This window comes from Embiotoca jacksoni, unplaced genomic scaffold, assembly GCF_022577435.1.
Source record: "Embiotoca jacksoni isolate LCO1_2020_lvr unplaced genomic scaffold, fEmbJac1.0.p SCAF_20, whole genome shotgun sequence".
Lineage (NCBI taxonomy): Eukaryota > Metazoa > Chordata > Actinopteri > Embiotocidae > Embiotoca > Embiotoca jacksoni.
The window spans coordinates 5,025,924-5,041,584 of record NW_027185341.1 but is presented as its reverse complement, the minus strand read 5'-3'; the positions used below and the strand labels follow the sequence as shown (position 1 = coordinate 5,041,584).

At 40.7% G+C, this 15,661-nt stretch overlaps 3 protein-coding genes across 7 annotated transcripts; 1 reads left to right on the top strand and 2 right to left on the bottom strand.

Moving 5' to 3' along the window:
- Positions 1-197: 197 nt before the first annotated feature.
- Positions 198-8,478, bottom strand: pdpk1b (3-phosphoinositide dependent protein kinase 1b). 5 transcript variants are annotated; one of them, XM_069155819.1, is made up of 14 exons: positions 8,197-8,478; positions 5,647-5,919; positions 5,390-5,432; positions 5,142-5,279; positions 4,885-5,029; positions 4,679-4,776; positions 4,473-4,548; positions 4,308-4,376; positions 3,998-4,094; positions 3,692-3,865; positions 3,327-3,544; positions 3,045-3,102; positions 2,573-2,725; positions 198-2,415 (listed from the first exon to the last, which is right to left on the bottom strand). In XM_069155819.1, the coding sequence occupies exons 1-14, from the start codon at positions 8,218-8,220 to the stop codon at positions 2,302-2,304; spliced, it is 1,680 nt and encodes a 559-aa protein (XP_069011920.1). In that variant the 5' UTR covers positions 8,221-8,478; the 3' UTR covers positions 198-2,301. The 5 variants fall into 5 exon arrangements, with proteins under 5 accessions (XP_069011920.1, XP_069011918.1, XP_069011921.1 ...); XM_069155817.1 differs by lacking the exon at positions 8,197-8,478 and adding an exon at positions 7,968-8,077; XM_069155820.1 differs by lacking the exon at positions 8,197-8,478 and adding an exon at positions 7,688-7,914.
- Positions 8,479-8,925: 447 nt separating this feature from the next.
- Positions 8,926-12,875, bottom strand: tsr3 (TSR3 ribosome maturation factor). The gene is made up of 6 exons (XM_069155822.1): positions 12,477-12,875; positions 11,477-11,687; positions 10,898-11,091; positions 10,611-10,778; positions 9,870-9,924; positions 8,926-9,588 (listed from the first exon to the last, which is right to left on the bottom strand). The coding sequence occupies exons 1-6, from the start codon at positions 12,595-12,597 to the stop codon at positions 9,450-9,452; spliced, it is 888 nt and encodes a 295-aa protein (XP_069011923.1). The 5' UTR covers positions 12,598-12,875; the 3' UTR covers positions 8,926-9,449.
- Positions 12,876-12,939: 64 nt separating this feature from the next.
- Positions 12,940-15,579, top strand: gnptg (N-acetylglucosamine-1-phosphate transferase subunit gamma). Its single transcript, XM_069155814.1, has 11 exons — positions 12,940-13,070; positions 13,180-13,234; positions 13,321-13,388; positions 13,540-13,594; positions 13,742-13,825; positions 13,954-14,047; positions 14,330-14,444; positions 14,530-14,612; positions 14,741-14,869; positions 14,984-15,065; positions 15,167-15,579. Exons 1-11 carry the CDS (start codon positions 13,004-13,006, stop codon positions 15,244-15,246), a joined length of 912 nt encoding a protein of 303 aa, XP_069011915.1. The 5' UTR covers positions 12,940-13,003; the 3' UTR covers positions 15,247-15,579.
- The last annotated feature ends 82 nt before the right edge of the window (positions 15,580-15,661 follow it).

Genomic DNA, 15,661 nt, shown 5'->3' with positions numbered 1-15,661 from the left:
AGTAACTTACTTTATGACTGTCTTGTGATGTTTGCATTGCGGTGTAAATTAAATTCATTTTCACGACACAAAAACACTGGTAATGGGCCGGTACTTTATTTACATGCTGCAAAATGTGAGATGCTTCTGCCACCGAGTGCTTCCTGTTTTTGACTGTGTCATGACTGAGGTTGTTAACAGAAGACAGGACACGTGGCTTTATTTGTATGCCTAAATCCCTACATGCTTTAATTACTGGACTACCAAGCATTAAGTGGAAAATTCATCATTCAACATCTACTGACCTAGCGCACAAATAATCAGAGAGAGAATGAACAGATTCATTAAATTATCAGAATATGATTAAATCACTGAGCAAATAGAAAATGTATGATATAGTAAGAAAAAAGCTGTAAAATATTATAGTTTACAATAATTATTCACATTCAAAGGCTTTACATCTCAATACATACACAACATGGCCCCTGAACATGACTTCAATCCAAATATGATTCATATATTAGAATTTAAATAACACAGAATGAACTATAGGCTAAACAATAGCCATCAAATAACCTTATACAAGAATAAAAATACAAAAACTGTATCCTAATATCATTGCATTACTTGCTTCAGATTTTAATAATACATCATCTGTACATCACAGTTCTAGTCAGTTACAAGCCTGGTAGAGTATTCCATACACAATGTAACCGACTGCCATCGACTTGATTCAAACAATTTTTCTAACTAGAGAATAACACTTCTCTAGTGTTTCCTCAACTTTATAGACAGATACAGCAATTTCATCGGTTATTTGGATCAGATAGATATCCTTTAAGTGACATCCAACCACATCGAGCCCTGGGCCCCAGGGCCAGAGGGTCCTATTCACCTGTACTCCAGTCACACACTGCACACACAGACTCAGCTGAAGGAAGAGGACCTTTGGAAAAGGACCTTAAGGTACTATGTCAAAAATTAAAAGCATTATGATAATACATATTGCTAAAACAAGAGCACAAAATAAATCAATCGCTTTAATTTCTATTGGGCCAAACATCAGAATGAAAACGAAACAAAACAAAAAGTTGGGCCAATGAGCCCGATGAGGCAGTTCTGCCATCTTGTCCAGGGACAACAGCTTTACTGTGATTGCTTCCGAGTATGATAGTATGTGTATGTATCTCTGATGATGAGGGGTTTCTGTTCAGCATGGGGTGGTCAGCACATAAGATTTTGTTTTTCAATAGGACGTACTGAAGATGAGCCGACTAGTCCACCGAAAAAGAAATCAAAGAAATTCACACCACAAAGAAATAGCCAGTGAATGGTACAGAACAACCAAGTCATCCTATAATATTCGCTATGGTTGCCAATGCAGTCAAAAATACCCACCTTTAAACTTGAATCAACTATATCTCCAGTGCCCCAGGAGAGAGAAGCAGACAAGGCTGAGCTACAAAACTGGCCATGCAGGAAAGATAAGCAAGTTATGATTAGGAAGTACAAGCTAGTGGCATGTTTACCCGCTGCCTGTTAGCAAAACATCCTCAGTAACGGCTATGGAAGGCTCACACTTACACAGAGACTGGTTCAGACCCAGGTCTCACTGCAGACTAGCACTCTGCTTTGTCACACAAGAGACCTGAAATGGACTCCAATAAGCAAGTACCAAGAGACTAAAAATAACCAACTCAAATACCGTGGGAATATTTGGGCTCTGACAAAAATATATATATATAGGATTTGAGTTTGGTAAACGTGTGAGTCTGAATCAGTTTACAGTATCTGTTACAACTATAGAGTATATGCACTAGAAGTGGGGCTTGACTACTGCTTGCACGTACGATGTAGGATTAGGATATGGTTTAATTAAGATATCATGACAGGCTCTGGTTCACAAAAGCTAGATTTTGTGTTATCATTGAAGCAGGAAACCAGTCCTTGCATTTGAGATAGTCCTAGCGGTACCCAAGCTTGTGTCACTCTACAAGACAAGCTTGCCTTCTCCCCCCCCCCCCCCGCCCCCCCTGCAGAATGTACAAAAAGCAGATGTGCATGGTGGAGGTCTTATCATCCATACATGGAAAAAATGCAATAGAAGCCTCACAGAGAGCACAAAGAACAAGCAAAGCAACCCTGAATCCAAAGTTGTATTTTCCCCATTGGTTCTACTCAGGAAAACAAACAAGGTCTAGATGCCAGCGTCTCTAAGAGTTTGTTTACATTGCGGTGATGAAGGGCACTAAAGAGGGTGTTACTCTGCTCAGTGATTGGCCTCAGAGCTAAAGAGGAGTGGGCACAGGATGAACTGTGCTCCTATAGGCCAGGGTTTTGTTGCCTTTGATAGATCTTTCTCCACACTTCCTGGATCTTCTTGCACCATCTGTCTGCATTTCCGCTGGGGTCCATCAAATAGTATGTCCGGTTAGGCTGAAAACATCACAGAGTGGGGGTGGAGGGGGAGGAAACAAATTATATTAAAAAGACTAAACCACATATGTGAAGAGATTCCAAACAGTGAACAAGTATCAACAAGCTGCTGCAGGAATATTTGCTGGACAGACATCAGAAATAAATCATTGTGTACCGTGTGAACAAAGAAGGTTTTGAAGTTCTTGGCCTCGGGGCGTAACTCGAAGGACCAAGGAATCTCCCCTTTCAGGACCCTGTTGACAGGATCCACGTAGTACAGGTGTGGTCCTTCAGTGAGAAGCAGCTGTCTCCGTCGAGCAAACAGCCCCTGCAATGGAATGCACACATCTCGAGGCATTAGTTCACCAACAGAGGGGGCTATGAGGCCAGAGAGACTTTCCACACCACAACAGGGAATTCCCCTTTACTTCCTATAAGCAGGCAGTCAGAGCAATGTCAGGGGGAAGTGACTTCGCTGGTGCGGAGCCAACTTGTACTGTAAAATATCGTACAGTATAGCTGCCAGAAAGGTTTGCACCAATACAAAAGGTTTAACTTGGAAATATTTAAACTGCTAATATACAATTTTAATAGAAACAATGCAAAAAAATAAGGTTTATAATATATGGCCTAGAAATAACACCCACCTTTCTTTTATCCACTGGGCCCATTTTCAGTATCAGGTTATTCTCCACAAACTGGTGCCTGTGTAAATAAGCAAGAGCAGATTACTCCCTTTCACTCAAACATTTTTTTTCCCCCTTTCGATCATATGTTTTGGCAGCCACACAAACACTTATCTGCAAAATAAATTGACTTTGTTCCACATTTCTAGACATGAGCAAAATGGTTCCGATATAAATCAACAGCACTTCAGTACAAACACAGACAAACAAGTTGATAAGGGTGAAACACTGGAGGAGGTTTACCAGGGGTTTCCAGTGGTCTGTTTTTCCAGCAATAACCGCTTCTCCTCTTCAGTGAACTGCAGGTACAGCTCAAAGGAGTTGTTGTCCAGGTCGTGGATGTACTGCTCTATGTTACTGCTGGACCTCTGTGGGAGCGTGGATTCGTGTGGCGACAGGGAGTGTGATGAGCTGGACTGGGCCACCTGCATGTTGCTGAACTGGCTCAGGAGGTCATCGTACTGAGGTTCATAATGAGACAGACGATGGAAGAAAACACAGTGATGTTTAAAGGTATTTATAGGTTTCAACAAGGCAACACACCCAAGTCTTACCATGAATACCATCGGCAAAAAAGGAGAGACCCAGACCAGAATAAAATATCTTACATTTCCATAGCAGTCCTCGTCATCTTCCGACATGGCTGGCAGGTAGGGTGTGAGTTTGGGGGGCGTCTGTAGATGTAGACCACTCCAGGTGATGGTGTCGAAGAAGGGGTGCTGATTCAGCGGGTCGTACCCTCCCATCTCGTCACACCCAATCCGCTTGGAAGGGTCCAATGACTGAAGGAAAAACATACGTGTTTTCATTCAGCAGAAAAGCTCTGCACTGTAAATACTAATATAACCCCACAGGGTGTCAGGAATGTTGAATTGTGTCCTACAGACTGTATGGCGTGGTATTTGATGACCTACCAAAAGCTGTTCAACAAGGTCCTTGGCTTTGGGGAAGAATTTCTCTGGGAACTCATACTCCAGCTTTATTATCTTCTGGAATATTAGGTACTCATTTCTACAGCATATGAAACACGGGAGGGAAAAAACAGTTAGGAAAATATGTCACAAGTGAAATATTGTTTGCTAGATTGGCATTTGCTGCACTTGAAATAAACTGTAAAATGGAAAAAAAGTTACAATACAACTTGACTGGCCATTATAAAAAAAAAAAAGCCTAAATTAAGAAAAATTAACAGAGCTGTCTCAACAATATCCTATTAGTACTTACCCAGCTCTGAATGGTGGTAAACCAGCCACCAGCTGATAGATAATACATCCCAAGGCCCACAGGTCAGAGCTAAAAGACAAGAAAACAACAAACAAAAAAACAGTTACAAACTTACAGAAGTGACGCCCACCAATATCTGAATTACCAAAAAACAAACATCACTACCTCTTGCAGGCCGATTTCTCCGTTAGCAGCTCTGGAGAAACATACTGCGCTGTTCCAACAAACGAGTTTGCTCTTGCTGCAAAACAATACAAAAAAGACAAGTTCATCCTGGTTTTAAATCAGCAAAAAGGCTAAAGTTATGACACTAATATGCTTGTTATACTTTATCCTGACAAGCACAAATAAAATCACAACTGTGGCTATACCTTGTTTACTGTCTGATGATAACTGTTTTGCTGTCCCAAAATCAGTTATCTGGATGTGCATCTCTTCACTCAGAAGAATATTTTCTGGTTTCAGATCTCTGAAATGAAAGGGACATGTAACTTATTGGAAAAATGAACAGTTAACATCAATTGCAAATTCTGTGAAGCAACAACAGAAAAGACAGGACAGTAGGGCAACAACATACCTGTGTATTATCCCCTTATTGTGTAAGTATTCTAGAGCACAAACTATTTCAGCGGAGTAGAATCTAGTACAGGTCTCATCGAATGAACCAATTTTGCGAATGTATTTCAGGAGCTCGCCATTCTTAGCATAGCTGAGACCAAAATCTAAGAAACAGAAGTTAAGGAACACTTTAAAAACAAACAAACACATACAGCAAAACATTAAGCAAAAAAACCAACAACATGCCTTCACAAACTGAATTTGGTAAAAGGATACACAACTTCTCATCATCTTGAAATGTGAAGTAGAGCTTGACGAAGAATGGGTGATCTAGATTTGACATCAAATCCCTTTCTCTTTTCACGTACTGGGTTTTTTTCTCCTTCATAATATGGTGCTTCTCTAAAATCTTAACTGGAAGAGAGAACAGAACATTTTAGGATTTAATAGTAAAAGTACCCAGAAACTTTTCCCAGTTCAATTATTAAACATAAATCCCCAAAAGCTGTCGTATTATTACTTACTTGCAAATTCTTTCCCCGTTGACTGCTCTCTTGCCAGGACAACCTGGGGGTAAAAGATCAAAGAAAAACATACCATTGCATGTTACCAGCTTGTCAGATTTAGGGAGATAATCTAATAATTCTGTGGGCCCATTTGTCAATTCACCTTAAATGAACTGAGGATGACTCACCCAGGTACATTGATCAAAAGAATGCTAGCATGTAACAACAACTACCCAGGGATAATTCAAAAGCTAAGTGGAATGCAAGTTGCATACCGTCGAGAAGGAGCCCTCTCCCAGTATCTTGCCAAATTTGAAGTCCTCTGGCTTCTTCTTGCGTGGTTGAGGGGCCTGGACGGCTGGCTGTGGGTGGAGGTCTGAGCCCTGGCTGCTGGCAGACGCTCCTCCTGAGCCCTCCATGCTGGGGCAGTGGCTGCTGCTTGCGCCTGGGATAGCAAGTGGCGAGCAGGAGTCCGGGTGGTTTCTTACCATTGATGGATGCGAGCAGGAACAGATGACAACACTGGGCTGAATGGGCACAACATCATACTGAAAGGAAGGGAGCATTGAAAACATATCAGTCGGCTAGGTGGTGTAACTGTTTTTTTTTTTTTTTCTTGTTCTCAAATAAAAGCCATGTCACTGTGTTGTTTAAATTGAGTTAACTGACCGATATGCTGGCAAGCTGGCAAGTTTTCCCACCATAGTGAGTAACTATATAATCATTAGAATAACCAAAACCATGCAAACCATTTCCAACATCAATTTTCCTAGAGAATATAAGTGCAAGGAAAATAGGATGTATTGCTATTCAGCACTTTGAACTGTCATGTGAACCAGGATTTTTTTTAAAGTATTTTCACCATCGGTCAAACCAATCATAAATCACATTTTCTCAGAATCACAAGTGAACAACAAACACCTAAAACGTATACATTACCCACCCAAAGTACACGTTCATGTATTTTAAAAACAATGCGATATACTACAAAACATGCAATCATCGAACCCGTATTAAAAAAACAAAATAAAAACATTTATGTGAAGCTGGAAGAGAAATGACTTGAATGACACAGGCAAGCCCCACTTTCCTTGGATGCAGAATTAAAAATGCATTGCTGCCAACACTGCAAGACTTTATAACTTAAAAAAAAAATACAATTTCAAGTGGGACCACTTTGAAGAGCAAAGTCTGGTATTGACAGACAGGGAGAAGTCGCCTCTACGCCTGGTGGTCCCACCCTTACACCTTCAACTTATATTAAAAAAACAAAAACCCGGTGTCAAAGTCACTTCTTTCATGTGACAGCGGTGCTCACGACCACAACAGCCCTGAACTCATCTCTCCCTCGTTTGTATTGTACGTCAACAAATTGACACGACATCCAACTCGCACACAAACAGGAGAAACTTCCCACTGATTGTGGAGGACTTTAAAAAAAAAAAAAAAACAGACAGCACACAGCGACAGGTTGGACTTCAACAACAATCCCGTTTGGTGCCGACACGGTTATTTATAAACTTACTGAAACTACAACAATCAAGCGTGTAGCTTCGGCTCGAGGCTCAGTTAACGATAGTTCAGCCTCAGCTTCTTCTTCATTCAAAAACCAAGGTGTGGCCACTGAGCCGCCTGGTCCGGACTCTGGCTGCCCGGTTGCCGACCGGCCGTATAAACTATCCGCGGACCCCCCATTACTATGAGTCGACCATTTAATGGTTGATGGTTGGGAGGAAGGAGGGAGGAGGGGAGACGTTTCAGCTAACCCAAACCCGGAGTCCTCGGGAGTAACAACAGGCCTGGGTGAACTTTCTTTTTTTTTTTTTTTTGGGAGGGGGGGGGTGGTGGTGGGGCTGGCTGGCTACCTAGCCAGCGTTAGCTCCTCTCCGCCTCGTCAAACATCGCCGGCCATCACCGACAGTTTAACACAAACTCGACGCTAACGAGACAGTCAGGCGGCTAGCGGAGCTAACGGAGCTAGCGGAGCTAACGCTAGCTCCCCCAGCAGGTAACACGAGTAACTTCAAACCCGCTTTTTTTTTACACCGCGAACAACCCGACCAAGAGAAACGTGTCCGAGCGGGTTAGGGTCGGAGACACGTTAGAGCGAAGTTGACAATCGAGCAGCGGCGACGTTATCCTTTAATAAAAAAAACAACAACAACAAACAACAACAACAACAACAAAAAAAAACTCTCCTTTAGCGAAAAGGTGGGACGCAACGATGCTAATGTTAGCCTGCTAGCCAGCAGGAGCATCGTTCGAAAAGCGCGAACTCGTTTAGCTAGCGTTAGCTAACAGCTAACAGCTACCGACCGGCGTTAAAAACAAAATGTCCCCGCGTCCTCTGGAACCAACGTCGAAGTGTTTCTACCGGCACCGGATCATCCGAAGAACCTCCGACCGTGACTCGCGTCAGGTGTCGAGGGTTAGGAGGAAGGAAGGAAGGAAGGAGGGTGGTGGTGGTGGCGGCGGCGGCGGAAAAAAAAAACAAAAAAAAAAAACAAACCCCGCGATTAACGCAGCGGCGGACGACCCGGGGTGTTGTGTTAGCCGACATTAGCGCGCTAACGTCGGCTAAAGCGAAGAGTCGTACCGCTAACCGATGTTTCCGCGACCAGCGGCGCTTCTTCCCGCTGAAGGCCGTGAACTCCTCACCGACACACGGCCGCCGCGCCATTTCGAGCACCGGGGCTTCGCGGTTTTTATCACACAACACCAACACACACACACACACACACAAAAAAAAAAAAAAAAAAAAAAAAAAAAAGAGAGAAGGAGAGAAAAAAAAAAAAAAAAAAAAAAAAAAAAGTTGCAACGCTTACCAGCTGACTTGTAGCTCTTGCCATGGGAGTTTTTTTTTTTTTTTTTTTCTCCGCGAGTATTTTATTTGGACTGGAATAATTAGAGAAGCTCCAGTAATGGCTGCCTCTGCGCCTTCATTTTCGAGCTGTGACGTCGTTCCACAACAATGTTACCGCAGGACAGCAGAGGAGAGTCCCGCTGTGTCCGCCCCCTCGCCACATTAACAACCTACTGAACTTCATCTCGCTGATACGGCTCCACAGTCGAGACGGCTGCAGTTGTTGATATTCAAATACCGCAGTAGACGTGGCCTACAAACTGTGTTTTGTTAGAGAGACTTCCGACTATTAGGGATCGCAAAGCGAGGCCCGTCTACAGGTCTTTTATTCCAACTTTTGCGTAGAAAGCAGTGGCGAAAGAAGTATTCAGTGTGTAAAAGTGCCAAGACCTGCATTTTTAATAACCTATTTAAGTGCAAGTGTTATCTGGAAAAAACATTTTTTATTTCAGTATCAAAAGTAAATACATTGTACAATAAATGTGTTTTACTGTTTAAATGATACTTTTGGATTACTATTACTCCTGCATTAATGCACATTTTAGTGCTGTAGGTATTTAAGATCATGCTAATTTTAATTTCTTTATGTACTTTAATCTACAGTAATATTGTGTTTCTGTTCTGGAAGAACCATGTATCAATAAAAACTCAACAAGCTCAGAAAAACAATGCCTTTTCCGGTCATTCCAAGTGGGTTTTAAGACGGTATATTTAGATTTAAAAATAATTTTGAAACACATAAAGGGACATCTCATTCTTCAGTATCACAAAAAATATAATTCAAAATCACCAAATTAGGAGATGTGGTTTTCACTGGACAGAAAGGGTATGAAAAACAGTCATCTTTAAAGTATCAAGTAACTAACTTGAGTAAATGTAATTAGCTTACAGTCCACCGCTATTTAGAAGCAAAGCCCACAAATCTGCATGTACGGATGTCATTGTCCATTAAAATATGCACCTGAAATCATGATAACCTTGTATATTGCAATATGCATCTTTGAAGGTTGCAGATATGACTTTGTTTAGTCTGTGTTCACATAAAATAACAATTTATTGTTGGATTTTAAAATATGTATTGTTTGGATTAAAAAAAAAAAAAACAGAAGAACCCACGGTATAATTGTAGGAAGGACATTTGTTAAAACAGTTTTGCCAGTCCTTGTATTACAAATAATCCATGGTTGAAATATAATTTATTGTGATGTCTTTGATTCAGTCTTCCTCTTCATCATCATGTTGATGAGAGGCTGTTGTTGACTCATCGTTGCTTTCAGTTTTTTCATCTTCTGCTTCATGTTTGTCATCCTCTGAGGCGTCCGAGGCCTCACTTGAATCATCTTCTTCAGGGACACTAAATACAAAAATAACAATTTAATGACCTCAGTAAATTCATTGAAAACAAATTATGAATGCTTGTTTTGAAAGAATCCACTGTTTGGTTATCCATATAAATATACTACGAGGAAAACAAATGAAATCATGTTGAAAACTGTTATAAAATTAGTAACTGTATCAGTACTGCCAATTCATTTATCAACATATGCATCACCACACCACAAGACTCTGGGAGATAACATCACTATAACAGCAGTTACATATTCAATGCCTTTGTGAGCGATGATAAATGCTTACCACTGACGTCTGTTGAGATTCATGCATTCGACTCCAGAGTCAACATCGAATGGATCTGTGAACAAGACAGAAGAGTAGCTCCCATTAACAGGATTTTTTTTTTTTTTTTCAACAACACAAGTTGTAGCTCAGCAACAAACAACATTTTGCTGACATTTCGAAACAATCAGCCTGGATGCAGACCTTTGACTCAGGCCACATTTCACATTTGTTCAGACATTCAAATAGAATCAAATGAGTCAAAATCCAATTAAGGAAGTGAAAGAAAATTACAATTCAGCCTGATTATCAACCTAGGAAACAATACGAGGATCATTCACATCAGTGTTCATCGAATTAAGAATCACCACTCAGTGACCATTATGTTTTCATGCACATTACTCATAACTAATTCTTAAGAATTATGTTTTATGATTTTAACATGGCAAAAACAAATGAGACCAGTGTTTCCCCGGTAATAATTGAGTTGTGGTGAGTCATTATAGAAAACTACTCCTCGAGCCAAGAAGGAATAAACAGAAACATTTCACTTCAGTGTCAGTTTTTCGGTTATCCCTCATCCTGCCATTTTGAAGGGAGCATTTCCAGGATAAAGCTGAATGAATATGAAATTTTACATGAAGCCAAACTGAGACAACAATAGGGACAAATCTGGGCCCAAAACCCAGACATCCCCTTAACCACCTCTGCTGCACAAATGTATAAGGATGGAACCCCAGTTTATTTCGCCCCCATTTTTACCAAACTCCTCCTCCTCTGGTTTCGACATGAGAAACTCCTTCTCCACAGAGAGCAGCTCCTCCTCTGACTGACATGCAGCGTAGCGTTCAAGAAGAACTTTATTAAGCTCCAGGAACACAGTCCCCCACTTAAATTTCTCCAACAAGAGCACTGCCAGTTCCTCAAAACCTGAAATATCAGAAAGAGTCTGTTACACTTTCACTGCCATAACTTAAAACAAGATACAAAAAGATGTCAGTGAGACAAAACAGCACATTATTCCTGAATAATTAAAGCTAACTCCTTACCAACAATGCAGAACGTGGCAGCAAAAGCCTCAACACACGATAATTTGCAAGGCTTTCCGTAGTTGACGGGGTTTGCAGCAACGAGGAACGGCAGTAACCTGGGATGAGTCCCGACCATCTTATTGAAGGGAGTCTCCTCCAGTTTGGCCCAGGAACAATCGATCACTGCCAGCCCATGTTGAGCCACGATCTTTCTGTGCATAACGGTCAACAAAAAACCTTTGACTAGTTCATATACATTGGATTATAATAAGTACAAGTTTTAGTATAATTGGTTTATGACAAAATAAAAGATAGTCAACAATTAACTTAAAATTTGCTGATTGTACCGCAAGTTTCAAAACTGCTAAAAATGTAATTTTGAAATGTATCTGCATTCCTTAGCTTTTTTTTAAGGCAACTTTAAAGTCAGACATAAATAATGTAAAATTAGACATTTATTGATGAAATGATTAAACTTTTAATCTAAAACAACAAAGTCTGTATAAACTCATATGTGGCAGCTTGTGGCTTGAGTTGTGAATCATCATCTTGTGTGATTTCAGTGGGTGCAGTATGGAGGAAAAAAAGTCAACCAACCTGTCTGCTGGCGTCACATACTTCGTGCCCATCGGACTCAGTATGAGTCCATTAAATCTCTGATTGAGGCGCAGGTTGCGTACAAAGCCCTTCCGCACCAACTTTCTGCCGGTGCAACGTTTAGGATCACAGTGACCCAACTCCCACATGGCGAGTGGACAAGGCAGTTTAACCTGTGGGGCCTCCGCTCCCTCCTCTACGTGATGACTTGCTGAAAAACACGTGTGATGGAGGACAGAAAGTGCACTTTATGATGAGAGTATAAAAACCATTTCTCATCTGCGATGTACTTATTAACATTTTCAAGGTTCTCGTTTTTCTTTTCTTTCGGCAACTTTTCTTCGATGACATTACTTAAATAAAGTAATGTAAATTCAGTACCTCCACTTAAAGTTAAACTGTTAAAATATGCACACGGCACGATAATACCTGAATGTCTTCAGTATCGACTGATAAAGTCTTTAAAAGGAAATATAGGCAACAACTTAAAATGACATTTTTTTGTCAATTAGACAGGCAGATAAATTGATGCTTGACTTATGCTTAGATGCTCAGTGTTTGACTAATTGTAAGGGTGCTCTTGTTTCTCTTAAGTTTGAAAGGGGTGCAATAATATGTCTGCAGTATGGAGGTTTTTTAAAGTGACTGATACAGATAGCGGAGCTGCTATTTTGAATGATTGCTCCACGTCGGGTTAATGCGAGGAGCTGCATTGCATTCCTTCCACACTACACATTTAAACGACCATTTTAAAGAGCTGCCATCCTGGTTATTAAGATATATCTGTTAAGAATAAAAGATAATATGAGAACATATCGGTATTTGCAATCAGTCAAAAGAATTTGAAAACATCGACATGCTGGCAAAAAAATAAATAAATGTTTTATTATTTCCTATGAACTCTTGAACTTACAATGTAGGTAAAATGTAGTTATGAAAGCCAACATGTAAAATATGAGACAAACACAACATATATTTTGGATCATGCGTACTCATTTACCTTCAAAAGCAGTGTGCATTTCTTCTGTGAAGGCCTCTAAAGATTTCCCTTTCATTTTATGCCGTTTGTCTTTGCCTTTGTGGTCAGGGCGCACTAACTTGCCCTGTTTCTTTCGCCCCATGTTGCTTCAATGAGCTTCTATCGGATTATAATCAGCATCTGTTCATGTGCTTTACCCTGACCTCAGCTAGCAGGCTAGCTCTCCCACTGACACCAATTCGTCTAAAAAAAGTAACCCCCAAAAGTAAACGTGTTGTATTTTATCTAAGCGGACAACATTTATAAGTTCGATGACATTATCACAAACCAGTTTTAGCCTCAATTCGGGCTGCACTGCTCTTTTATCATTCACTTGCGTTTGCTTTGCCTTTTTGTATCGTGGAAAGCACGTCGTAGTCCCTGATGTAAAGGGCGCATGCGCACACCTTATTTTGATCATGTGACGTGTCACCTGACGAAGACCAGCAAAGCAGGAAATGTGGCCAGAGGAACATTCAACCTGTTTAGTAGTAACTTAAAATTCAACCATGTGCTGTTTGTATAATAGGATATCTTATTTAATAAGGGTGTGGATGGCCTGCGTGTCTCTTCTCAGTAAGTATTTCTACATCCAGCTGAGGCGGTAACACTAAATCTAACCAGATGCGCCTCATTGTGCTGTGCTGCTGTTTTTTATTGAGATGTCGACTTGTATTTAACACAGTTAACCCGGGATTTGCCGGTAAAATGAAGATAGTAGAGGAGCCAAACACATTTGGGTACGTTAAGCAGAAACATGTCTGTCACAGCATTTTTGCACCTTGTCTACATTGGGCTCCTCCTGACTGATTTTCTGTGTGTTTAGGTTGAACAGTGCTTTTTTGGCTCAGGCAAGCAGACTGCAGCCTAAAGTGATCCCATCACCAGTATCTGGTAAAAATCATCTGACATGATTTAAAGTCTATTTAATCATGTGTTTAAGTGTTAGAAAGCTTAAGAGACTAAACAGTAGATGTCCACTGAAAGTTATTGAGGTTAATCACTGAATTCAAGTCATAATATCAACACTATCGTCCTCCTCAAGGCCCAGCTCATCTTCATCGGCTTGCTGGAAAGTGCTTCAGTCTTACAGAGTCAACGTAAGCATTTAACATCACATACAGCATCATGAGCACTGTTTGTTTGACTTTTGTTGTTACATGTTTCCCATAACTCTTGATGGATTCATGCATGTTATATCTGAGTATCTGGAAAAACACAGCAGCATATTTGTGTTTTTTCTGCAGGTATAAATATGAATTCTGCCCTTTTCACAACATCACTCAACATGAGCAGTCCTTTAGGTGGAATGCCTACAGTGGGATACTGGGGTAAGAAGCTGCATGATGCTTTATGTTAACGTAAACATTTAGTCGCAACCCTTTTATTGCGGATGTAGATTTGTGAGCAGTGAAGTTTGGATTTGTTGTAAGAGCCGACCTTTGTGTGTCCCTAACAGGATCTGGCAGGAGTGGGAAATAGCAAACAACACTTTCACAGGCATGTGGATGAGAGACGGTGATGCATGTGGAGCCAGAAACAGAGAAACAAAGGTTTTCAAGAGTTTAAACCCATTCTGGTGGTCATTTAGCAGAATATAGCAGCTCCTATTGGCTGCTTTTTTTTCTGTCTGTTGCATCTTCAATATAAGATCAATTAACACTTTAGGAGGTGAATAAAACATGGAAATACATCACAGTGAGGTTATAACCCCCTGACAACGACAGCTCTATGAGTGCAGACAACTGTCAAATCAAAATTTATGATTAAATCAGCAGTTTGAATAAAAACTTTGTCGTGTGTTGTGTAACTTGTTTCTTGTCGTGTCTCTGTAGGTGATTCTGGTCTGCAGCACAAGCAGCAAGCTCGCTCAGGTCTCAGAGCCCAGCACATGTGTGTACTCGCTAACCTTTGAGACCCCGCTCGTTTGCCATCCACATTCTCTTTTAGGTAAGAAAAAGAAAGCATCTTTCAGTCTGCTGTGTACGTCCGGGATGTGTGATTACTTATCGTTTGCACTCTTTTTTTTTGGAAGTGTACCCGACCCTGAGTGAAGAGCTGCAAAAGGAATGGGATGAAGCAGAACAGGCTCGCTATGAAAGTCTCATTACCGAGCAGGTGAGAAGCAGTGCGAGAGAGATAGCACGATTTGCTTGATCTTTTATGGCATTTACGAGATGAGAAAATGTACATGCACACTTCTCTTAATTACCCAAAGTGATTATTTTCCACTGTGTTTGCTGCAGGGATACAACAATCTCCTGAGGGGTGTTTTTGAGGATGCCGGACTCCTGAAAGGCCAAAGAGTGAAAGTTAAGCAGCCAGAGGTTGCAGCAGAGTCAGAACGTCACAGCTCTTTACAGAAATGTACCGAGGTATGTAAAATAGACAACAAAGTTATCCATTTAAACACAAGACCCAAAATTGCAGGATCACTTGTGCTCCATGTGGCGGCAACTTGTTTATGTGCTTTTTACGTTTTCTTACAGGACTACCAGAAACAGCAAGAAGAGATTGAGAGACTGCGCTCTCTCCTCACTCAACACAATATTCCTTTTGATTCAAAGACAAGTAAGTGAACTCAACCAGGCAGTCTTCAATCATTTAAGTCCTAAAAAGTTCATAGTACCATGTTTTCTTGTGTGTATGATATCATTTTTTGCATGTGACAGATGAAGCAAAAGGTACAGCCAGTGTGACAGTTAAGGATCAACACCTGAGAGGAGACACCGGCCTTTTTGATCTGCAATGAAAATCACCTGGAGTCACATTTTCTGTTAAAAAGCACCCGAGTGGATTTGAAGATTTAACGCTTGTTACACAGATCCTGACTGGACAATGTTGCAGTCATTGAGGCTGATGGGCAATATAGCTTAAATTGAATAAGTGAGATCAATTCTGGATCACAAACTGGTCAAGAATCTTTCAGAATATTTTTTATTTTTATTTTGTTAAGGATTTTTTTTTTTTGCCCTGAGCTGGCTCTCTCCAGGGCTTTTAACAGAAAGCATCATGTTGTTACATGTTCCTATTCTTTATGCATGCAACATCTTGACAAATAAATATGATTTTGGGAGAAAAAAAAGTTTAAGGTCATGTGTCAACTTTTGAATCTGCAGCAAGTTTAGAGTCCCAAAAACCCCTACTTTTTAAAGTTTCGTACACTG

Bases quoted from the DNA above. Each gene is read 5' to 3' on its own strand.
- pdpk1b (XM_069155817.1), bottom strand. From the start codon at position 8,051: ATGGCGCGGCGGCCGTGTGTCGGTGAGGAGTTCACGGCCTTCAGCGGG. The intron at 5,920-7,967 runs GTACGACTCTTC...CCTTCCTTTCAG, and splicing joins CGCGGAAACATCGGTTAGCG to TATGATGTTGTGCCCATTCA. The intron at 5,433-5,646 runs GTATGCAACTTG...TTTTACCCCCAG, and splicing joins GAGAGGGCTCCTTCTCGACG to GTTGTCCTGGCAAGAGAGCA.
- tsr3 (XM_069155822.1), bottom strand. From the start codon at position 12,597: ATGGGGCGAAAGAAACAGGGCAAGTTAGTGCGCCCTGACCACAAAGGC. The intron at 11,092-11,476 runs GTTGGTTGACTT...CGTTATGCACAG, and splicing joins TATGTGACGCCAGCAGACAG to AAAGATCGTGGCTCAACATG. The intron at 9,589-9,869 runs GTAAGCATTTAT...TTTTGTATTTAG, and splicing joins AATCTCAACAGACGTCAGTG to TGTCCCTGAAGAAGATGATT.
- gnptg (XM_069155814.1), top strand. From the start codon at position 13,004: ATGTGCTGTTTGTATAATAGGATATCTTATTTAATAAGGGTGTGGATG. The intron at 13,389-13,539 runs GTAAAAATCATC...GTCCTCCTCAAG, and splicing joins GATCCCATCACCAGTATCTG to GCCCAGCTCATCTTCATCGG. The intron at 14,613-14,740 runs GTGAGAAGCAGT...TGTTTGCTGCAG, and splicing joins AAAGTCTCATTACCGAGCAG to GGATACAACAATCTCCTGAG.